Source organism: Seriola aureovittata, chromosome 17 (assembly GCF_021018895.1).
Source record: "Seriola aureovittata isolate HTS-2021-v1 ecotype China chromosome 17, ASM2101889v1, whole genome shotgun sequence".
Classification (NCBI taxonomy): Eukaryota; Metazoa; Chordata; class Actinopteri; order Carangiformes; family Carangidae; genus Seriola; species Seriola aureovittata.
In genome coordinates this window covers 14,495,470-14,515,723 of record NC_079380.1, presented here as the reverse complement: position 1 = coordinate 14,515,723, position 20,254 = coordinate 14,495,470, and the positions used below count along the sequence as shown (strand labels likewise).

General features: G+C 41.1%; 1 protein-coding gene across 3 annotated transcripts in view; it reads right to left on the bottom strand.

The window, feature by feature from the left end:
• The window catches only part of cep112 (centrosomal protein 112), a 99,774-nt gene that overhangs the window by 22,821 nt on the left and 56,699 nt on the right, over positions 1–20,254 (bottom strand). For all 3 annotated transcript variants that reach the window (XM_056402433.1, XM_056402435.1, XM_056402434.1), the window contains 2 exons: positions 14,874–15,104; positions 4,198–4,260 (listed from right to left, as the gene is read on the bottom strand). In XM_056402433.1, coding sequence (XP_056258408.1) covers positions 4,198–4,260; positions 14,874–15,104 — 294 coding nt within the window. The remainder of the gene's footprint in view (positions 1–4,197; positions 4,261–14,873; positions 15,105–20,254) is intronic.

The window sequence follows — 20,254 nt, the reverse complement described above, 5'->3', positions numbered from 1 at the left end:
AGCCACAGGGCGGTGGCAGCACTCTAAGCTACTCAGCTCAGCTGTCTGTCTTGTTATTCCTGTATATATACACCACAGCACCTTTTCCTCTGATAGCCAGCCATGCCTTTTTAAGTCTGTAATTGGTCTGGTGAGACTTCTCTATTTTTCCCAGCCTGCGAGCATCTCTGTTTTGGGCTAAAGGCAGGCTTACCTCTCCATGAACCTAAGGTAAAAGACGGGGGAGAAATGAGCAGGCCTGGTGTTTATTCACCTGTTTGTAAACGGAAAGGTGAATAACTAAGGCCACAAAAGTAAACAAGTTTTCACACTTGCGAGTGGGAAAGGTGCTGAATTAGTGAAACCTGGTTCAAGACCTCTGATTTGCTGTGGACACCTTTTTTCAGTCATTTAAATAGTGAGGTGAAAATAAAACTGTAAATGATAAGAAAAATGCTCAGTCTTCAGACATTAAGTTTTTTGTATGCATAGCAGTCCAAAGAGTGGGCCATACACCAAAAACACTGATTTGTGACTGAATCAGTTTGTAAACTGACAGAAAGTTAATCTGTAACAACTAATTTTTGTAAGTAAATTTTCCCTTTTCTAATAAGAAAACACATATGCAGATTAATTGATTAAATAATAGTTAGTAACAGGCCTATGAAAAATCAGCTATTGTTAAGTTAAATTACTGTATGGTTTGCTGACAGTGATGAAAAACCTTATAGCTTATGTCAATATGTGTATCTACAACTTTTATTTCACTGCATTAAACCACTTTCTAGCCTATTGGGGGCTGCACAGCAAGATGGAGCATTCTGACATATTGTTTTAGTGTTAGCAAACGGTTCCCTGTTTATACATCTTTAGCAGCTAAATGGCAAACTTTGCTAACCAGCTAGTTGCTAACATTGTCTGCGTTTGGTGCTGGGAAAGTAGTGTGCAGTGGATTTACAGAGCTTTTTTCCTTAAAACAGTTCACAGTGATATGTGATGATGAGAGCGGTGAGACTGAACCAAAACCGTAAAGTCAGAAGACGTAAAACCAAAACGAAGTGCTGATAAACAGCAAAACGCCCCATAAAGCTGAGGAGGGCTATAGAGTCAGGTAATGATTATCTGTGGGTTGATGACTGTTTGACTCCCTTTCACATTACATGTGGCCCTTAATCCACTTAATATAAAAGTATTGATTATAGCTGCTTTAAGAATAAAGATAATAACCAGAAGTATAAACAGGCAGGGAGATAAATTACTCTTTTCAAGCATTTGTTTTTTTAAAGGAGTGAGAATGCATCAAAAGTATTAAATACTGTAACAGATCCTATTTGGTTAATACATGCCTAAAAGGTCACATGTGAACACTGTTTGTGGAAGTTAACAACCGGTATTGTGCTGAAATAAATGAGATAAATTTGCATATAGAGTGAACTTCAACCTTCTTTTCCAGAACACGGTACTTCTCATGCACTCTGCCTCCCATGGTAAATTCCCTCCACCTCCTACCTACTCCCACGGTGGACGGTCAGGGATAAAGTAATGATCTCCCACCAGTACCACAGCTACCACCCACTGTAGCCTGATCATTAAGTGGGGGAAGAGAGCAGCCCTGTTCAGTTCACAGGTCACCCAGGAGGACCACTCACAGCTAGACGCTTAACACACAGGATTATATTGGAGAGACACTAATTAGGAGAGCCTGTGTATATGTGTGTGTGTGTGTGTGAGTGAGAGAGACAGAGAGAGAGAGAGAGAGTGTGTGTGTCAGTGAAAGAAAGACAAAAGCAAGGAGGTAATGTGCAAGAGAGAGGGGATGTGTGTGTGCATGCACGTAAACATATACCCTTATGTGGTGCGTCTCCAGTCCCTCAGGATAATGTATGGCGTGGTATGTTTTTAATTGGGCTATTAGCCATGCAGCTGAGCTCAAGAGCGATGCCCCCTGTCAGACACTGAGGGGTTAACAACTGGGGTTAGCCTTTGAGGTTCAAAGGCCTCTTGTTTACATTTGACTGAGTTGCCCCAAGGGGTAGGTAACATAAACCCCTCCCGCTCCACCTTTACCTTTTAAAACAAAGCCGCCCAAGCCCACGACAAATAGCCTGCATTAATCACGCATATTAATATATTTGCACACTACCCACACCTTCAGCATAACTTTTCTGTATAACAACACACTTCAACAAAGGTGTTGAATTCTGTGCACTGAGATGTTTCTTTAATGTCAGAGAGAGTGTTGTTTGTTGAACCTGTGCCAGCTTTGTGTCCCTAAAACAGGATGAGGAGGATTAATCACTTGTTGCTGTGTATGTGGTGGCGTACCGCACTGCCAAAGCGGGCAAACATAGCTGAACTTTCGCACAGCATCCGACTTCTTTTGAAGTCGAGCATTGTGTAACCTAATAAGCTACCGTTTTCTCACAACATCTGCTTGTCAACCCCGCTTTCAACTCTGTGCCTTTGCCAGCCAACCCAAAATGGGGGGATTTAAAGAGGAGAAGAAAGAAAGAAAAACAACAACCCCCCCCTTGAATCTTCTCTTTGGGTAACGAGGTGCAATTACGGCCAAATGAGTGTGATATTTTAGCCTGCTACATAATCAAGAAGACAACTCTTTTCTATACAATGTAAACACTACTTAGGGTGTTTTGGATCTTTTAAACCGACGAGGTAAAAGCTGCCTGAACTTTCTGAGACATTTTGCTGAATGACGGGGTGTCCTGAAAAGTAATATTCCTGGTTTGAGAGTAGAATTATCTCTGTTTTAAAAGGGCTCAGTCTGAGGAGACAAGCAGTAATGTTAAACATATGGCCCTCGATTAGAAAGGTTTCCAAAGTGTGGCCAGGCGATGCTATGACAGGAAGAAGTATTAGAGGCAGGCAAGAGAAAGTGAAGGACAGGAGAATACTACTGGAGGTGAACGGACAGGGGACAAAATGTAACAGCAAGAGTGAGAAATATAATTAGGGTTCTTTTAAGGTCGATTTACACTTCTGCTTCAAGATGTTGCAGAGGCTACTTGTGCGGGCTCAGTAGCTCCCATCAAAGAACTACATAACACATCAGGGCTATGGGGACTGCAGCGATCACACAGAGAGCTGGGCTGCTTGTGTTCTCCTACATGTTTTCTATGATGGTAGGGATTGCTGGTAGTAAAGACAGCATGGAGAAGGCTGAAGTAAGGCTCAGTTAACTTCTCCTTTGAAGTATCTAGACAAATGTTCATTTTGCAATATATCTAACAAAGCTTTTCCCAATGCAAACCTTCCCATTATGGCTTTCTGTCACTGATATTAGTTAATGCACAGCACGGCACGACATATATGATATACAACACATTCATCTAGTTTGCAGGGATGCTATGACATTCAGTGGGGTAAATTCCACAGTCAACCATAAATCACTTCCAAAACAGAAGATATTGATGGTACAACTCAGTGAAGAAGCATAAATCTGAATGCATCACCTTTAATATATAGTACACAGCATTCAAAGTCCAAGCTATAGCAGTACAAGTGGGCACTACAAAGTGACCAGTACAAGGTAGATCAAGCAATGTGTGGATTTTAAAGCAGCATTGATTGATTGATCTTTGATCACTTGAGGGCAGCTGAATAAGCTGTAAACACAATATTGATATACTTACTTAGTGTTTATTAACACATTTAGGAGACACTAAGCAACATTAGCAATTAACTTGGAGTCATGTTTCAGGCCACCTTATGAATGTAAATCTAATATTTAAATACAGAGAGGAATTGTCTTTTAGTATGAAGCATAAAAAACTGACTTCACACAATTCTGTTCAAGCTGCACAATAAAGTTTTTGAAGCAGTCACTTATGGATGGAGATAATAAGAAACATACAGTGTACTTCTGTGTTTTATGTGTGCATTTACTTGTCTGAACTTTGCACAAACCTCATGCCAGATATGGGATCTGTGTGTGTGTGTGTGTGTGTGTACCTTCTTGCGCACTTGTGTGTTTGTGCATATCTGTTTAAGGGTAAAGGGCAGGGTGGCTTGCTCGGTGTTCAAGAGTGAGTGAGTGAGAGTGTGAGAGTGTGTGTGTGTGTGTGTGTGTGTGTGTGTGTGTGTGTATTTTCACGCGTGCTACTGCACCTCTTCCATGAGTACATTTTCCAACTGTTTGGTGGAAAAAGAGGAATATAAAATGAAAGAGAGGAAAAGAAGGTAGAAGAGAAAACTGATTACCTGGGCAGACTTGGTGAGCTTCTGACTGTACTCCTTCTCAATCTGCTTCAACCTGCTGTTGGTCTGCAACGAGAAGGAAGAGGAGAGTGTGAGAGAGAGATATGCAGACAGACGGATAGAGACACACCAAGAGAGAGAGAGCTGTGAAGTCCTCTGTTAGGAAATGCACAAAGACACACCACCCACCCATTCTAACCATACTTACATACACACACACACTCACTCATGTTGACCTCTGCCTCTTGGCAGTGTGTCCCTGTGGTGCAGGCCTGTGGCCCCTTGGCACAGTGCCAGTCCCAACGCTCATGTGTGCCAGCAGGTAGTGACGGGCATGGTGCACAGTGGGCACCACTTCTCTTTGATCCCCTGCCAACAATTCATCACTTAACAAGAAGGGGGGCAGGGGGGGGAAATTAAAACTTTGCTGCCAATTAGCTATTGGGAGGAAAAAAAGAGAGGTGATCGGGAGAAGCTGGGAGACACAACACGGTGGAGACAGAATAGGAGTGAATGGGGATTGTTGTTAGGAGTTTATTGAGCGCCGCTTGTCTCTTTGTTTTCCGCTGTTTTTCTATGGGAAGCTAGCCAGCTGGAAGCAACGACTGCAAGTGTCTAACACAAGATCTGTCTCCTTTCAGCTAGCTGTGTTGTGATGCCAGAGTTACAATGAGAGGCTGAACGGTGGAGTGAGATAATTAGGTGTAAAGTGCTGGAATTCGATGGGGATGTCAATGACTGCCTGTACGCATAGTGGCAAGGTCTATACAAGTGCTGTAGAAAGACTAAGGCTCAAATTAATGGGGGATATACGGTAGGTCATTATCTGAAAGGCATTCAAGTCTTTTCAGGGGATTTGGATCAACTTAAGTTTATAGTCTAGTCTGAAAGTATACAGTAAATCAGTATATTTTTCAGATTCTCTCGGGTATTATTTTGAATGCTCACATAACGCAGAAATCAGCAGTTATTGTCCTTCATAAATCTTTGCGCTACACTTTTCTGACTACCAGTTGCTTGTATTTACTGTACCGTGCTGTTTTATTTTGCATCACTGTATGCCAGTTACTCTTTATTGATAACCTAATCAATTTCCCCACAGTTGTTACAGAGGTTGTATCTCATCTATTCTCTGTAAAACTGTTAAATATAACAATTCTTGAAAACTTCCTGTTCACATATGGAAATGCAAAAATAACTACAAAACACCAGTCATGCAAAATACTTTTGAAATTATTTTAAAATGCAGTAAACCTGATTTAAACATAAAAGCCGACATACACAGACACATGAGAAACACACACACATACTTGACTCTCTTGTCCTGACAGCCACTGACAGACCGACAACTCACTACCAAACACTGTTTCAGTGAATGCACCCCTCGCAGCCATCAACACCTGAGCTTCGTTTGGACTCTGCAACCCATCCAAACACTTCCTGACAAACACTGCCGTCCGCTCTGAGCGGACACACCTGTCACCACGGAAACACAGAGCCATCACCAAGGATACGGGCCTGTCTTCCTGCGCCAGGACTCTGAGTGGCGGCCTGCTTGTCCCTAGGGGCTCTATAGCAGCTGATGAGAGAGGGGGAGACAAAGAAGGGTGTAGAAAAGGCAAGAGAAAGAACTGTGTGTGGGAGAGGGGCACAAATGGAGGCCTTCGATGTTTTTTCTGTACAGCTGACACATTTGTTGTCTCCCTTTACTGCTGCAGTAGTGCTCCATCTTGGCTACAGCTTAGTTGAAGTGACACTGGGGTAGTTAGTGTTTGGTATTTTTAGCTATAGCTCTGCCTCTTAGCAGGCTAATTTTCTTAGAAAAAACGCCATTAATACAAAAAACATGTCACAATCAGAGGCACCACACTTCTTTGATTTGATGTCATTATCTTTGCAATTCATGTTTTAGAATAAAAGGGATGCGGCTTTCTAGTGAAAATGAAGGAGAAATATCAGCATCATCTCTGCAATTGACTGTGGGGTAATGAAGTGAGTGTGACTATCAACTGTATATGATGGTGAGTTCACATGTGAGTGTATTCATAGAAACATATGGCCGTATTGACATGCATACATGCTCAGATGTTTCATAAAAACATAAAGAGCTTGCTACTAGCCTATTCCTTTTACCGACACTCAGGGGAATTTAGCAGGAAGCATTATACAACATCATACATTATACAGCTCAACCATCTAAACACACATAAAAAATGGTTGGAAATAGATGAAGATGTGGATAGTACATGCGAGGAAAAACAGCCCAACAGGACTGACAAATACAAAGGGAAAATTAGAGATAAATTAAAAGCCTAGCCATACGTGTGTGTCTGTGCGTATGTGTGTCTAAGCACTTTCAAAGAGACTACCTGTACCCTGCCAAAGGCATTTTCGTGCTGAAGGCACTTTGAGGCTGTATCAGGCTCTTCAATCGCCTCTTAATCCTAGCGGTGTGGAGTGCAGCTGCTTTGAAGTGTGTGTGTGTGTGTGTGTGTGTGTGTGTGTGTGTGTATACTGGTATGTGTACGTGTGTATGTATGTGTGTGTGATAAAGAGAGTGGAAGTGGATCTGAAGGCAAGGCATGCACCGCTTACCAGAACTTAATTAATAATCTGCAGTGGGAATCAGGCCAAACACACACACACAGACACACACACACACACAAAGACTGGCAGGAGTAAAGATATGCACACAAGTCACACTTACTCAAACATAGATAATGGACAAACAGGACACATGAAGGCCAACACACAGCCAGAGTTTGATCTATAGCTGTTTGGAAGTTAGATTTGCTCAAGGTGCACAGTCCCTTTGTTTTGAATGGACCATTGTATTGCTGCTAAAGGAGGAAGAAACCAAAAGTAAACATTTCTCAGTAGAGAAATGCTGCCAACACATGACAACCTCTGTGTGTGTGTGTTAAAGTGTTTTTTTGTTTGTTTGTTTTTTTTTAAGTATTTTCAGAATCTGTTCAATCTGAAGTCTACAATCCTGAGCAGGATATTGTCTCCATATGGCATTTCTCCTATATGTCTCCAATCTGCTCATGTTGCTATTGGAGCTATTACGGTTTTCAGCATCGTCTTAAAAAGACGCAAAGATGATGTCACTAAGGACACAATGTGACCGCCAATTGACAGGTAATTAGGTAAAGGGCAGGGATGTTTTTATGACGACTTTCAACATGCTACTTGACGTGAAGGTGGAACTGCACTACGAGGGTAATGCTGCTCTCCAGACAATTTATAGCATCCATTTACCGGGGGTTTTAAGAAAGACGGAACTCAACCGCTATGGCACTTTCTACGCCGTCACCCAGACACTATTGAAGCAGAGCAACCGACCCCGGCAGTAACAAATGAAACCGACTGGCCGCACACACTGCAGAGTGTATTGCTCAGGACCCAAGGAGGTGCAGTGTTGAGTGTGAAGTTGTTTGGATGATACTCTCAAGAAAGTTAAAAGCTGGATTAACGCAGGCCAAGCAATCAGCCCCCTACCGAAAGGCACATTTTGAACGGCCACTGCACTAGTTCTTTTAATGGTGTTTGGTAGTTTCACCCTGCACACAACATGTTGTATATTGCACTCTGGGGAGCTGATTTGTGGGGTTCATTTCTCGAAAACAAAAAAAAGAAAAAAAGAAAAAAGAAAAAAAAATGATTTCAAAGAGAAGCTATTCCCCATTGCTCCACCAAAGCCTTCAGTTTTAGTGGCAGCAGTATTTGTAAGCATTCAAAATGATTCTCTGTTCACCACGCATGTCTCTCATAACAATTTGAGTTCAATCTGCCAGCGAGGGAGAGCGGGGAGATGTTATTTGCTCGTTTGTCTGTAATCATTGCTGTCTTGCTGTGCTCGCCTGTGTATCTGTGTGTGCGAGAGAGAGAGTTGCTGCTGTAATGACAAGAGGCTTTATTTCCATTTCACAGTTTGCCATCACTGCCTGTCAGTAGTGATTCTCTTCATCCCCGCTATTCACTGTCAGTGCTGCATCACACACAGTACAGAAATAATGTATCATGGGCACACACAGACAGGCATACACAGATAAACATACATCAAAAACACAGACACGCACACACAACATACCAAATGTTCAGTGATTACACACTCAACCAGCCAGTTCTCGGTATCAGAAAACCAATTACATCCATTACCATCAGTGTGAGTGGGTTTAACACTTAACCCACATCATAAAATCTAGGAAAAAAGTTAGTTTGAGGCTTTGAATGCCTTACGGATGGAGTTGCTTGTAGAATCACAGATTACTTTAACATAAGCGGGTGGACAGACTTTAAAACCGCAGAAAAAGTGTCTCAGTCATGCTTTTTGTGCACAGATTTGTGTGGACTAGTTTATAGGAAAACGTCTTTACTTAAGATGACTATTACGGCAAAAATTTTACTAAGACGGATGTAACTTTTTTTTAATTTTTCAATCGGTCATTTGATTGACCTCTGGCAAAAATCTGTCTTTCTAGCTTTGAGCCTAGGTAGACCTCACTTCCTGTCTATTTATGCCTCCATCCCTCCTTTGATCAATAAGTCTGTCTGATGTTCAGATGTGGGATGATTTCGAGTTGAATTAGGAACTTAACCCCAAAAACAGAGCCTGATATCATGGTGTCCCACTTAAAACTCCACTTCAAACCAAAGTGTAATCTATAGCGTGCAACAAGATGGGAGCTGCCTGACGCCATGTTCTAATGCGATTGAAAAAGTGTGTCGCTTCCCTCCCTCCTCTTGGATGACTTCAAAAAGTGAGCAAGGGAGCCGTGTGATGTTTTTTTGGGACGGCAGATCTTTTACTTTGACTCTTTCATGTGCTGGGTGACTCACTCACTCTCTCTCTCTCCGCCGCCGGGCCCGATGGTGCACTGAGGAAGCGAGGAGCTCACATACGTCTGGGCATGCGCACACGCACACAAACACACAACATATGTTCATACACAAACAGAAAAACACAATCTCTAGCACACAAAATGCTTTTGTGTGTGTTTGCGCAGTTGCTATGACGTAAACACTTGCTAACAGAACTCAAATCCACATTCAGACGCTGAGATCCGATAATCTGAATGCCCTGCATCAAATATCTTAAACTTTACCTCTTTCTCCCCTTAAATCAGATTCTTCGCTCTGCCTCCCCCATCTCTTTGTCTCCCAGTTAGTCTGTCAGTGTGAGGTGAATGCGGGCCCTCTTTGATCATCCCTCAGCCTGTGTTTTTCCTCCTCCTCGTCTAATCCATGACCGACTGAATAATGTGATTTGGTGTATCTCCAAATGGCAGAGGACCAACCTAATAAGTCAGCAGCGACAGGGGGCAAGGAAGAAGAACAAGATGTGGCTATGACAACAACAATGACAACAACCTCGTACCACCATCTTCTGGCTGAGAGAGAGAACAGTAGGCACACTGAGTCTGAAAGTACATGTCTCAGAGGGTCGGGATCACAGCCGGTGTGAAGGGATTGACATGGATGTTGATTGTTGAATAAAACTGTTAATGGACGTACAAGGAAAAACTGCCAGACGTCCCTGGTTTGACTTTCTCTTTTCTAACATTCCAATATTTAGATTTTGCAGTAGCTTTAAAGGAGAACAAAACCTATTCTTTCCCTCATTTTCATAACAGTTTTATTGAACGTATAATACATTGTGGGCATTCTCCATGTCTCCAATGAAAACTGATTAAGAAAAAAACACAGGTAAAGAGTCAGCTGCGCATGTTTTGCACTAAAACGCCTTGGGTGGTCAGCTCACAAGTCCAAAGCCCTAAATATGGATGTGAATGCATCAAGAATACGTTGAAGACACATTAAGATCCAATCAGTCAAACCACATTTAAGCATGGTCAGAGACATGTGTCCAAACATGGATAATAGTGTGAAAACAGATGCCTCTCCGGCCACATTAAAAGACTGCCTTGTCAGCTCTGTGCATAGCACAACAAACAAAAGTTATATACAGAGGATTTTCTTGTGCCAAACAACTTAAATGAGGTTTTGAAGTCTGTACCCGAGCCAAGGTACCAAATAGCAGCTGCAATCTTCTTCTCCAGCTGCATTACTGAGCACAAACAAGTTTTTTATTCATTTTTAAGCAACCTGTGATGGTCCCTTCAAAAGAAAAAAAAAAAGTTTCTTATTTCTCACAGATTAAATCAAATGTGATTACGGAGACAAAATCTTTTCAAAAATGGTCGCTCAAGACATACTGCGACAACATGAATGAACTGCAAATCATCTTGACTGAATCAAGATGCAAAGGGAATATCTGGCCTCAAGATGTTAGATATACAGGAGGCCAGCAATGCTCACCAAATAATCCCCAACAAGTTGATCTTATCCAAACACACATTTGATCAGATGCATTAGCAGGGAACTAGTCAAGTCATAAAAATACATTAACCAAGTCCATTAGATTTTGCTGTTAATTTCTGTTCTTAAAAGAAACTCTTTGCAACCAATGATGCCAGAGAACATCAGCCCCTACAGCACCTTTGTCAGTCATTGGCACCTGAAAGCCCTTTACAGCTGCAGTGTCATAACGAGTGGAGACACACAAAAGAAAGCTCCAGCTCCAGCTAGAGGACATAATCTCAGACACTGTCTGAGCCAACCTAACTTTTAGAGGAAACCCTCTCAGGTATTTGGATGTTCATAGACTACCTCCTTGAAGCGAGAAAGAAATACCTGTGGAAAAAAGAGTGGAACTACAAGACAGAGGCCTTCAAACCTCAGCTTTCTAATGCTCAGCATGTGTGTGTGTGAGTGTGTCACACAGAAAGTGAGCAGTGTCGTGGCTTTCATGTCTAGGAAGTCAACATGGGGCATGGCTAGGGGGACACTGGTGCTGTGGCACAGAAAGCAGTGATTGGCTACTGCATGCCAAAATACTGATTTCTCATTGGCTGATGTTTGCCTCCAGGTGGTCGTGTCACACTTGGTTAGTGTTTGATGAAATGCCCTGTCCCTTTGATCTGAAGTGGAAGTAGGCATGCGCATACACTCACACACACAGAACTACTACAAATACACACACATATACCCACACATTTTTTACTACATGCCTGTGGAATCATCAGAAAGTGTAAGCTCGACCCTGTACTCTGTCACTGTGTGCTTTTTGTGAATATGCACTTTTTATGCACAAGCATGGTGACATTAACACCAGCAATTAAAGCCATAAGAATGAGGGTACTTAGAATCACATAGTGGATGCAGTACATGTGCAATATGCAAATATACCAAGTATGTATAAGTATGCGCCCAAACACCCAGGACCACACCAACATATCAGACAAAATTTGCACATCTAATCTCCTCTAGCAGTTCAAAGAGCCGTGCTCTCCAGACTAAGAGTAAATATGAATTCAAGGTTCAGACGTTATTCAGACCTCCTGATCTTTTGTTGCACATGAGCTGTGTGAGTAAGATACATCTGTGTGAGGTGAAGAGGTTCAAGACAAAGACCTTTTCTCCACTAACCAAACTTTAAGCTCATATAAGTAGTGCCTATGACCTGTGTTTAACTAGTGAGTATACAGAGATGTGTGTGTGTGTGTGTGTGTGTGTGTGTGTGTGTGTGTGTGTGTGTGTGTGTGTGTCTGTATTTGTGTCTGTGTGTGTGTCTGTGTGTGTATGTTAATAAACAGTGTTCCCACACTTCCTCAAAGCCTAGCCCTGATTTCTGGTAAGGCCAACTCTTTTAAAAAAAAGCCCTAATGTTCTGGACTTTGCCAGAACTTGAAGGTAGAGGGGAGGACGCGGGGAAATACAGATGGACGGTGGGGATGTGGAGGAGAATAAGAAAGTTAGATAAGGAGGTGGTGTGGGTGAGAGGCAGGATTCGTGCTAACTGTAGCCCAGAGATGAGGCATCTTTATCAGACACAGAGGCAGCTTCACAGGCCCCTCAGTGGAGCACAGAGATTGGGAGGTCTGGGGTTGTGTGTGTTCAATGTGTGTGTTCATTCTCACCCATGAACACACACACACACACACACACACACACACACACACACACACACGCACACGCGCACACACACACTAACAAAGAAAAACTTCAATAGCAACCAGACACACACACAGACAGACAGACAGACACACACAGACACACACACACCCACCCCTTCTCCTCAGCCTACCTCCATCACTTTTCCTTCTCTCCTCCCTTCTTTTTGGTGAAACTCAAATGTATGGAACTATCTTAACGTCTGATCTTATCTCCTCTGATATTCTGTTTCTCATTATTTCATTCCAACAGCTCCGACTGTCTACTCCCAAAACATCCTCCCATCCCCCTGTATCCCTCTCTCTCCCTCTCTGTCTCTCCCTTAAACGCATGCGTCTTTGATGAGAATCCATTCATGGATTTAATGGATTTCTCTGGCCTTTTTTCCAGGATCTGGGAGATGTGTTCAAAAAAAGGAAAAGCTGGCCTGCCCAGGCTCTGCTTCCAAGAGTATGGTGGACTGCAGAGGACAGCATTTCTGTCTGCATCAAAAGAATGAGAATTTTTCAGCTTACAAAACAGGGCGAATGAGTCAATATGGATCTGAGGCCTGGCTGACTTCAATCCCATGTGGAAAAAAAGAAAAAAAAAAACTGAGCGCAATGAAGTAGTGAAACTTTTCCCTACCCACTCCGAAGTCAAACTTGGAGTCAGATTTGAAAAGTAGAAAAAAGGGGAAAAGTAAGACGTTCAACCTTTGGTGAGTTTTTTTAGAAGCATGTTCTTTCAGCTGACAAAAAAGGACTGAGAAATCATTAATCTCTTTCATGAAAAAGTGAAACTAGCACATTGCTGATAGTCTTATCAGTCTAAGTTCAACATTCAGCCTCACTGCTTTGAATCCACTCCAGATTCCCCGACAACTGTGGGTCATTTTTTTTACTATGTACAAAAAAGAGGGAAGAGAGAGAGAAACTAAAGTGTGCCAAAAAGATAAAATAACTTTTAGCTGCAAACAGCCTTCTCATCCAAAAAGGGACAGATAGGAAATAGCGTGATTTCTTCAAATGAGGATTACCCTGTAATAAGCACACTCTTTTCCTTGGATCTCTCTCCCCTTAGTACCCCTGGTTCTGTGTGCCATATGGAGCCAAAATGGCCGCCTGGGTGCTTTGGAGGTCCCTGCATTCCCGGGGCTAATGCTGCGCAGCTGGCGCGGGATGGTGTCTAATGAAAAATGCTCTCTTTGATGGGCCCTGCCGAGGGATTAGGTTCTGATCAACACCACCTTAGGTCAGCTTCCTGCTAGACCAGCACAAGATTATGGGTGATTTCCCAGCTGTGGGTCCAGTTTCCGTAGTGGCGAGGGGAGCAAATATGACACAAAAAGAGAGGAAGGAAGAAAGAAAGAAAGAAAGAAAGAAAGAAAGAAAGAAAGAAAGAAAGAAAGAAGGGACCTCAGAAGTTCTAATTGAAGTACTTCCTGGTTTACCAAGATAGCAAAAGGAAAAGCTGGATAAGAGTTCTACTGAAATGCAGTTGGTTCTCCTCTATGACTTGCCCTTAAGTCCAACCCCCTAACTAGTGTACATTTCAAAACAATATATTCCATGATGTTAAAGGGTGAACCAAAAGACTTAATTTCTACAAAAGTACCTCTTCAAAGGTACATGTAGTGTACATTTCCTTATTCTTTCTGTTAAAGGATCTGGGTTGTCAAAAAATGCTTTCATAGTAATATAATAAGTTTTATTTGGTGTTTAGGACAGAGTATCTATAAAAAAAAAAAAAAAAGATTAAGGCACTGTGGCTCTGTTTGTGCATTTGAGAACATTAAGATGCACCGATCTGTACTGGCATGACATAGCAGCAAACCTCTGCTACCGTGGTGAACCCAGGCAAGCCTTCGTCCCTTGGGGGCAGCTGTGGCTCAGCATGTAGAGCAGGTCATCCACTAATCGCAGGTGGCGGTTTGATCCTGGGCTCCTCCCGTCCTCATGTTTGAGTGTCCTTTAGTAAGACATTAAACTCCATTTGCTCCTGATGGTCAGGCCAGTACCTCAAATTGTTGCTAGCTGCCATTGGGAGTGTATGTGTATAAATAGGTGTATGAGAGTCAAATTATGAGGTTGAAAGCTTTTGGATCAAAGCATTATATAACTAGTCCCCGTCCCACACTCACAGACACAAACGATCTGTTTTCGCTGTCAACAGAAAACATGAAAAAACAAAACAAAAAACAAAATAAAAAACAATAGCTTGATGCAGGCAACACTGTTCACAAGTTCTTTGACAAATGTGTATGTAAGAGAAGGAGACAAACAGAGGGAGACAGAATAACAGCGAGGAGGTATGCAATATATACAAAATATTTTGAATAAACTTGATTGTGGAAACAAGAATATTGCTTAAACAACAAAAGAAAACAATGACATATGTCTTCTGTAAGCAAGAGTTAAAACAACCTCTCTACGTTGACCTTTCTTTTCCTCCCTAATTCAGTTTTTACAGGCTATTGTATGCATGAATGCTCCCTTTGTCTCTTTTCTTTGCTAGTGAAACAATGAAAGAGTCACTTTTCATGTAACATTATTTTAAACAGGTACTCATCCACACAGACAATAGAGATTGATGTAATGCAATTTATACAGACTGCATCCTATTGGAAACAGACCAAATGTCACCTGTCATCCCCACCCCCCCACCCCCTACTGTTGACCCACCTTTTCCTGAGCAGCGTCCTTCTCATGCTGGTGGCTTCTCTCAAGGTCGCTGCGGATGCGTTCCATGTCGGAGCGGAGCCGGTCCAAGGATGCCTCTTTGTCCAGGAACGCCCTTTGCTTTTCCTCCTCCCGGAGAAATGCCAGCTCTGCCAGCTGTTGCTTATGCTGGGTGTGGGCCCCCTGGAATTCCTCACGTAGACTTGACAACTGGACTTCCATATCTGAAATTGTCTGGAAAGAGACAGATAAAGAGATGTGTGGTGGATTTAGGTAAGTGCTATTAACTGATGCCCTGTAGATATCTTGAGGCTCCAAGATGTGGGTCAAGATTTCATGAACAGAACACAGAAATGTGTTTGTGTTACACATAGATGTGTTGTATCATGTAGGCAATTTTCTGATGTGATGATCAAAATCAGCTCAAGTGATTTAACTTAAGTGAACAGTATTTATACTTTACTACTACTAACTTTTTGAAGAGTATTTAAGATCCGTTTTTGCTTATTGTGTATCACTCCGGATGGCTTTATGTCTAAATGTGTTTCTTTAATGTACCAATGAAAATAACTTTCCAAAACATCCACCCATATCCCTACTGTACTCATTCATTTCTGGCACTGGCAAATGTCTTGTCAGTGGTCTGGTTGGATCACAGGCTGAGACAAGTTCTCTGAGAAATATGTGAGAGACAAAGGGAAACAGAAAGAGATCCTGTGTTCTGTAGAAAACAACTCCAGATTACATCCTCACTTGCCACCAGCTACTATACATCAACACTGTATAATGATACCACAATGACAGATGTTATGAAATGTCAATACACTGTATATTGATAGGTATGGAGATTTGAGTAAGGAGATACACTGTCGCTGCGAGATTGAGACACAGTATCTAAGTGCGAAGGAGGGCCTCTACAGTTTAACAAAGCATAGGAAAGTTTCACAAACATGCTTACATGTTTGCGTTTTCCTCTGTGTGGATGTGTGGGGGCTGCTGCGATGGTCTGACTCCTCTTTCTTGACCTCTCTATTTGAACTGCTCAGCCTTGAATTCATCCAGAAGAGCCCTTTAATAGTGCTGCCAGTGAAAGTCAACATTACATAGCAAATAGTAAAAAGTACAAACCCATGGCCTCTGAAACACCAGAAGTAAGACTAGCCTGATACGTGCAATGAAGTTACTTCTCTAGAGGTTGGGAAATGTCAAAAGGAAACAATATGTTTACTGTTCTGTCAAAACTGCATCACTTAGCTGGTATCATGAAGATTGTTTGAGAAGGCCTCAAAATTTAAAGGAATTCTTTCTTAATTGACATCATTTTAAAATACAAGTTTCAGGACATACTGTATTTGCATTTACATTATGACCTGGGCCATCCATGTTGCAGTGGGACATCACAAGTTCACTGTTCTAAAAATAGCCTATTTGTAATACATAAGGAGCACTAAGTGTTTTACATTTATTAGTACAATATTATAATTCCTTACTGTTTACAACAAGTGTAAATGGCTTTGAAAGATGCATTGCAGTTGCTGTGTTTCACACTTTCCTACCTATATTGCATGTATTCCTTAGCTATTGCACATCCTCATCACTCTCCTTGGTTTACTTTCTTTCTCTCTTTGGTTTGCACTGTGTGCTCTGCCCCCCCCCCCCCCCCCCGAAAGCCTGGGCATCCCAGGACAACGCCATGTTAAGGCAATCAGACAGAAAGTGTCTAAAGTCTTTTTTAGCGGGCACTGGGGAGAATCAAAGAGACTTCAAAGGAGTGTCACAAAATCAGGCAGATGCTGTTGCTCTGTGTTATACTCCCTCCTACACTGGCACACAGACAGATCCACTTGTGCACACACATTCATACACAGACAAACAGCCACACATGGACAAGCTGTCACACACATACCATGGCATGTAGCACATTCAGAGAGAAAGAGGTGAAAAAAAAAAAAAACCCCAAAAAACAAACACATGCAATCCTCCATCTCTACGCCCCAAACCCGTCTCTCAACATTACCAGTCTCACCGCTCCACTTGTGCCTTCAAGGGCAAACAGATATTAGATCTGAGCCCTCAAGAGACTTTAATGTATAATTCTCTCTTTAACATGTGTGGATGATCTGTCTTCCAAAAAAATCTTTTAATAAGTTAGAGCATAATCTTCCAGAACAAAGCCAGTGGCAATGATACTTCAGAAACTAAAGAGGCCAAAAGAGCATGTTTCATTTGGAAGTTAGTGAGCACAGGCATTTCAACAGGCCACATGTAAGCATGCTGATGTGGAGCTTTGTGAAGAAGCAGCTCTTGGTGACAATAGGAGAGTGTCAAATGAAATATATTGGGTCACACTGTGTCAGCTAAGAAGACAAAAGACTGGCAGAACAGAAGAAGAACAGAAGCATGGAGAAGGATGGGACACTGGCTAATGGACCATACATGTTCAGTCAAGAGAAAATGTCACAAAGTCAAGTGCAGATCTAAAGAACTACACTGCATTTACACTGATATTCCTATAAGACATTTTAAAATATTGTATGACACTGCTCTTCCTCAATAACTCCACGGTACTGATAACATTTTAACCCATGTGTTACTGTCCTTGCAATCTGTATTATGACAGCTGTTTAGAGAACATACTTTTTGGCCTGAACAGCCAGGATGTTCCTCTACACTCGCCTATGATATGCAAGTCGTCTTTCAATGACAATAATAAATTGCATTTTGTTTTGATGGTGTTCACATAATTAATAACAGAAGAGTGTCTGTTTCAGCGATGTCGGCTTTATTATCTTTGATTAATTTGATTAAAACCAAACTGACTGAGAAATGGTTAATCATTTAAGTACATCTTCAATATTAGTCTTAATAGATTAATTGGCTGTTAAAATGCAGTTTAATGTCATGTTATAGAAACTATCTTGTCACATGGGACAGTAAAAATCTTTTTGCATTTTTATATATCATATATATAAAGGAATTACATGAAGGTGACCTCTATCACAGTCGATATTATGACTTGGAAAACACAAGTCTAACTAATAACACTTATAATAGCTGTATTCCATCTACACATGCCAGTACCAGTACCCTGGCCCACAGGCACAGCTTAATGGAACAGAGTCATCTTTTAATCATAATAAGGTGGAAAAGTTTTGTCTTAAACTGTTTTATCCTCAGCTAGAAACTTAATTTATGTCTACACTTTTTCGACTCTTAGAAGTTTTTAATTTCAAAGAAATAGAAACATTTGGGACAAGAGATGAGAAGACTTTTTGTAGACTAAACAAATGAGATTCTCTGTGTTAGAGATCTTCAGAGGTGCTGGTGGGCTTTTTTTTCAGCTTTGGACAGGGCCAGGCCAACTGATTCAACCTGCTTTCAGTGTTCGAGCTAAGCTAAGCTAAACGCCTCCTGCCTTTAGGTCTGTTGTTAATGCACAGATACGTGAGCGGCATCTGTCTCTTCATCTAACTCATGACAAGAAATCGAATAAGCATATTTCCAAAATGGACGGACTATTTCCCTGACGCAATTTGCTTCATTATCTGTTTACTAAACATTGCCTAAACCTTCTGTGTTTAATACTGTATATTATTATTATTATTATTATTATTAACCTTTATTTAGACAGGGGAATCCATTGAGACTGAGGTCTCATTTTCAATGGCACCCTGGTTATATACAGACAATTTGAATCATAAAAACAATATAGAACAGTCAAACTATCTAGCCCTCCACTAATTCTAAACATACTTTCCTTTCTTGCTTAAAACTTAAGTAAACTGTCAAATTTTCCAATTTGTTTCTGACAGCTGCAATTACAGCCATGCAGCATGTAAGTGAATATTAAAGCCACATTATGTAGATACAGTATTTTATGTGTACAGTGACATTGTGTTAGTGATATAACTGACAGATTCTCCCTCAAACCAAAACTTAATGTGTTAGTTTTAAATTAAATATATACAATACATAAGCATTACTGGATGATATTTGACTAAACTAAGCAAAGTAAACTTAAGAGTGTCATAATGAATGTTTTACTGTTGTCAGTCACATAAAAATTCATCTAGCTGAAATCCAAGATGTGATATATGCACATACTAAATGGCTTCATGGTTTGACAGAGAATATACTGTAACACTCAACACATCACAGAGCATCAGTCACTGACGACTTTGTCACGATCAATCGCTCTGAGTGAAAAAAATAATAAATCAAATAAAATCAGCTGAGTTCTAACATAAATATTCAGTTGTATATGGGACAATGTGATGAAATCATTTAAAGAATCACAGTGACATGCCAGCTCAGTGGGATACGCATCATCTACTGGAGATCACTGAGTAACAAGACAAGACTCACTTGACAAAACCAGATCTCAGGGACCAATCATTTGGTAAATGACAATACACACATGCACTGAGACAATCACTGTCCGCACTAGTCTAGCTGTCTGCCTTGTTCTCTTCATCAGACATCCTGTTAGCTTTGACTTATTCTGTCATCACCCTCTTCATTTGACTCATCTTAATCACATACTTAGGATTGAAATGCTTTGAAAAATTGACAGCATCATTATTTAGTCCATCACAGCCCAGAAGAAAGACCTCACAAGACTCTCGCTCTTGCCCATGCTGTTTGAAGTCCAGATGGTGTGTTCGTTCCTTTAGAAAAAGACATAATTATTTGAGAAAATAACACCCATAAAATGAGTTTTGACGAGGAGTTGGTGGAAAAAAAAATATGAATGATGGGTTTTGCACAGAACCAACAAATTCTGTTCTTTGCAAAAAAAAAAAAAAAAAAAAAAAAAAAACAAGGCCTCAAATTAATTTATAATGCTGGCCCAAGTTTATGAAGTGAAACTCTTACTAATGTTTAACAATTGAAAAGCCTCATAGATACAAAATGGAGTAAATTAAGAACAATAGCAACAGTGAAATATGTTTAATTGTTTCATGAGATCATAAAATGAATCTTTAGATTCTTCAAAAATGCTTTTAAGAAAATAAAAAGATTCACTTTGTGGAGAACAGGAAATAACAAAGTGGTATAAAAGTTTCTAAGCGAGTTGATGTGGAAACTTTCTTGTCTTGTGTGACTTCAGTGAAATATAGTTTTCTATGTGGAACATATTTTTAACAGTCCATGGGTGGATGTGAACACACCGTTCATTTTTCCTCACAATATTTCTAGAGAGGAGGTAAAATAGAAAGGCCACTACACCAGGATTTGGGCATGTTAGAAGGTATGCTGGTGATGGATCTCCAAAACAGTCAGTGAAACTCCTTCGTCCTCTGGGGGGCATTGATCAGCTAACAGAACAACACAGAAATGGCTGCGGGCAAACATGCTTCACCAGCAAGACATTTCATCATCCT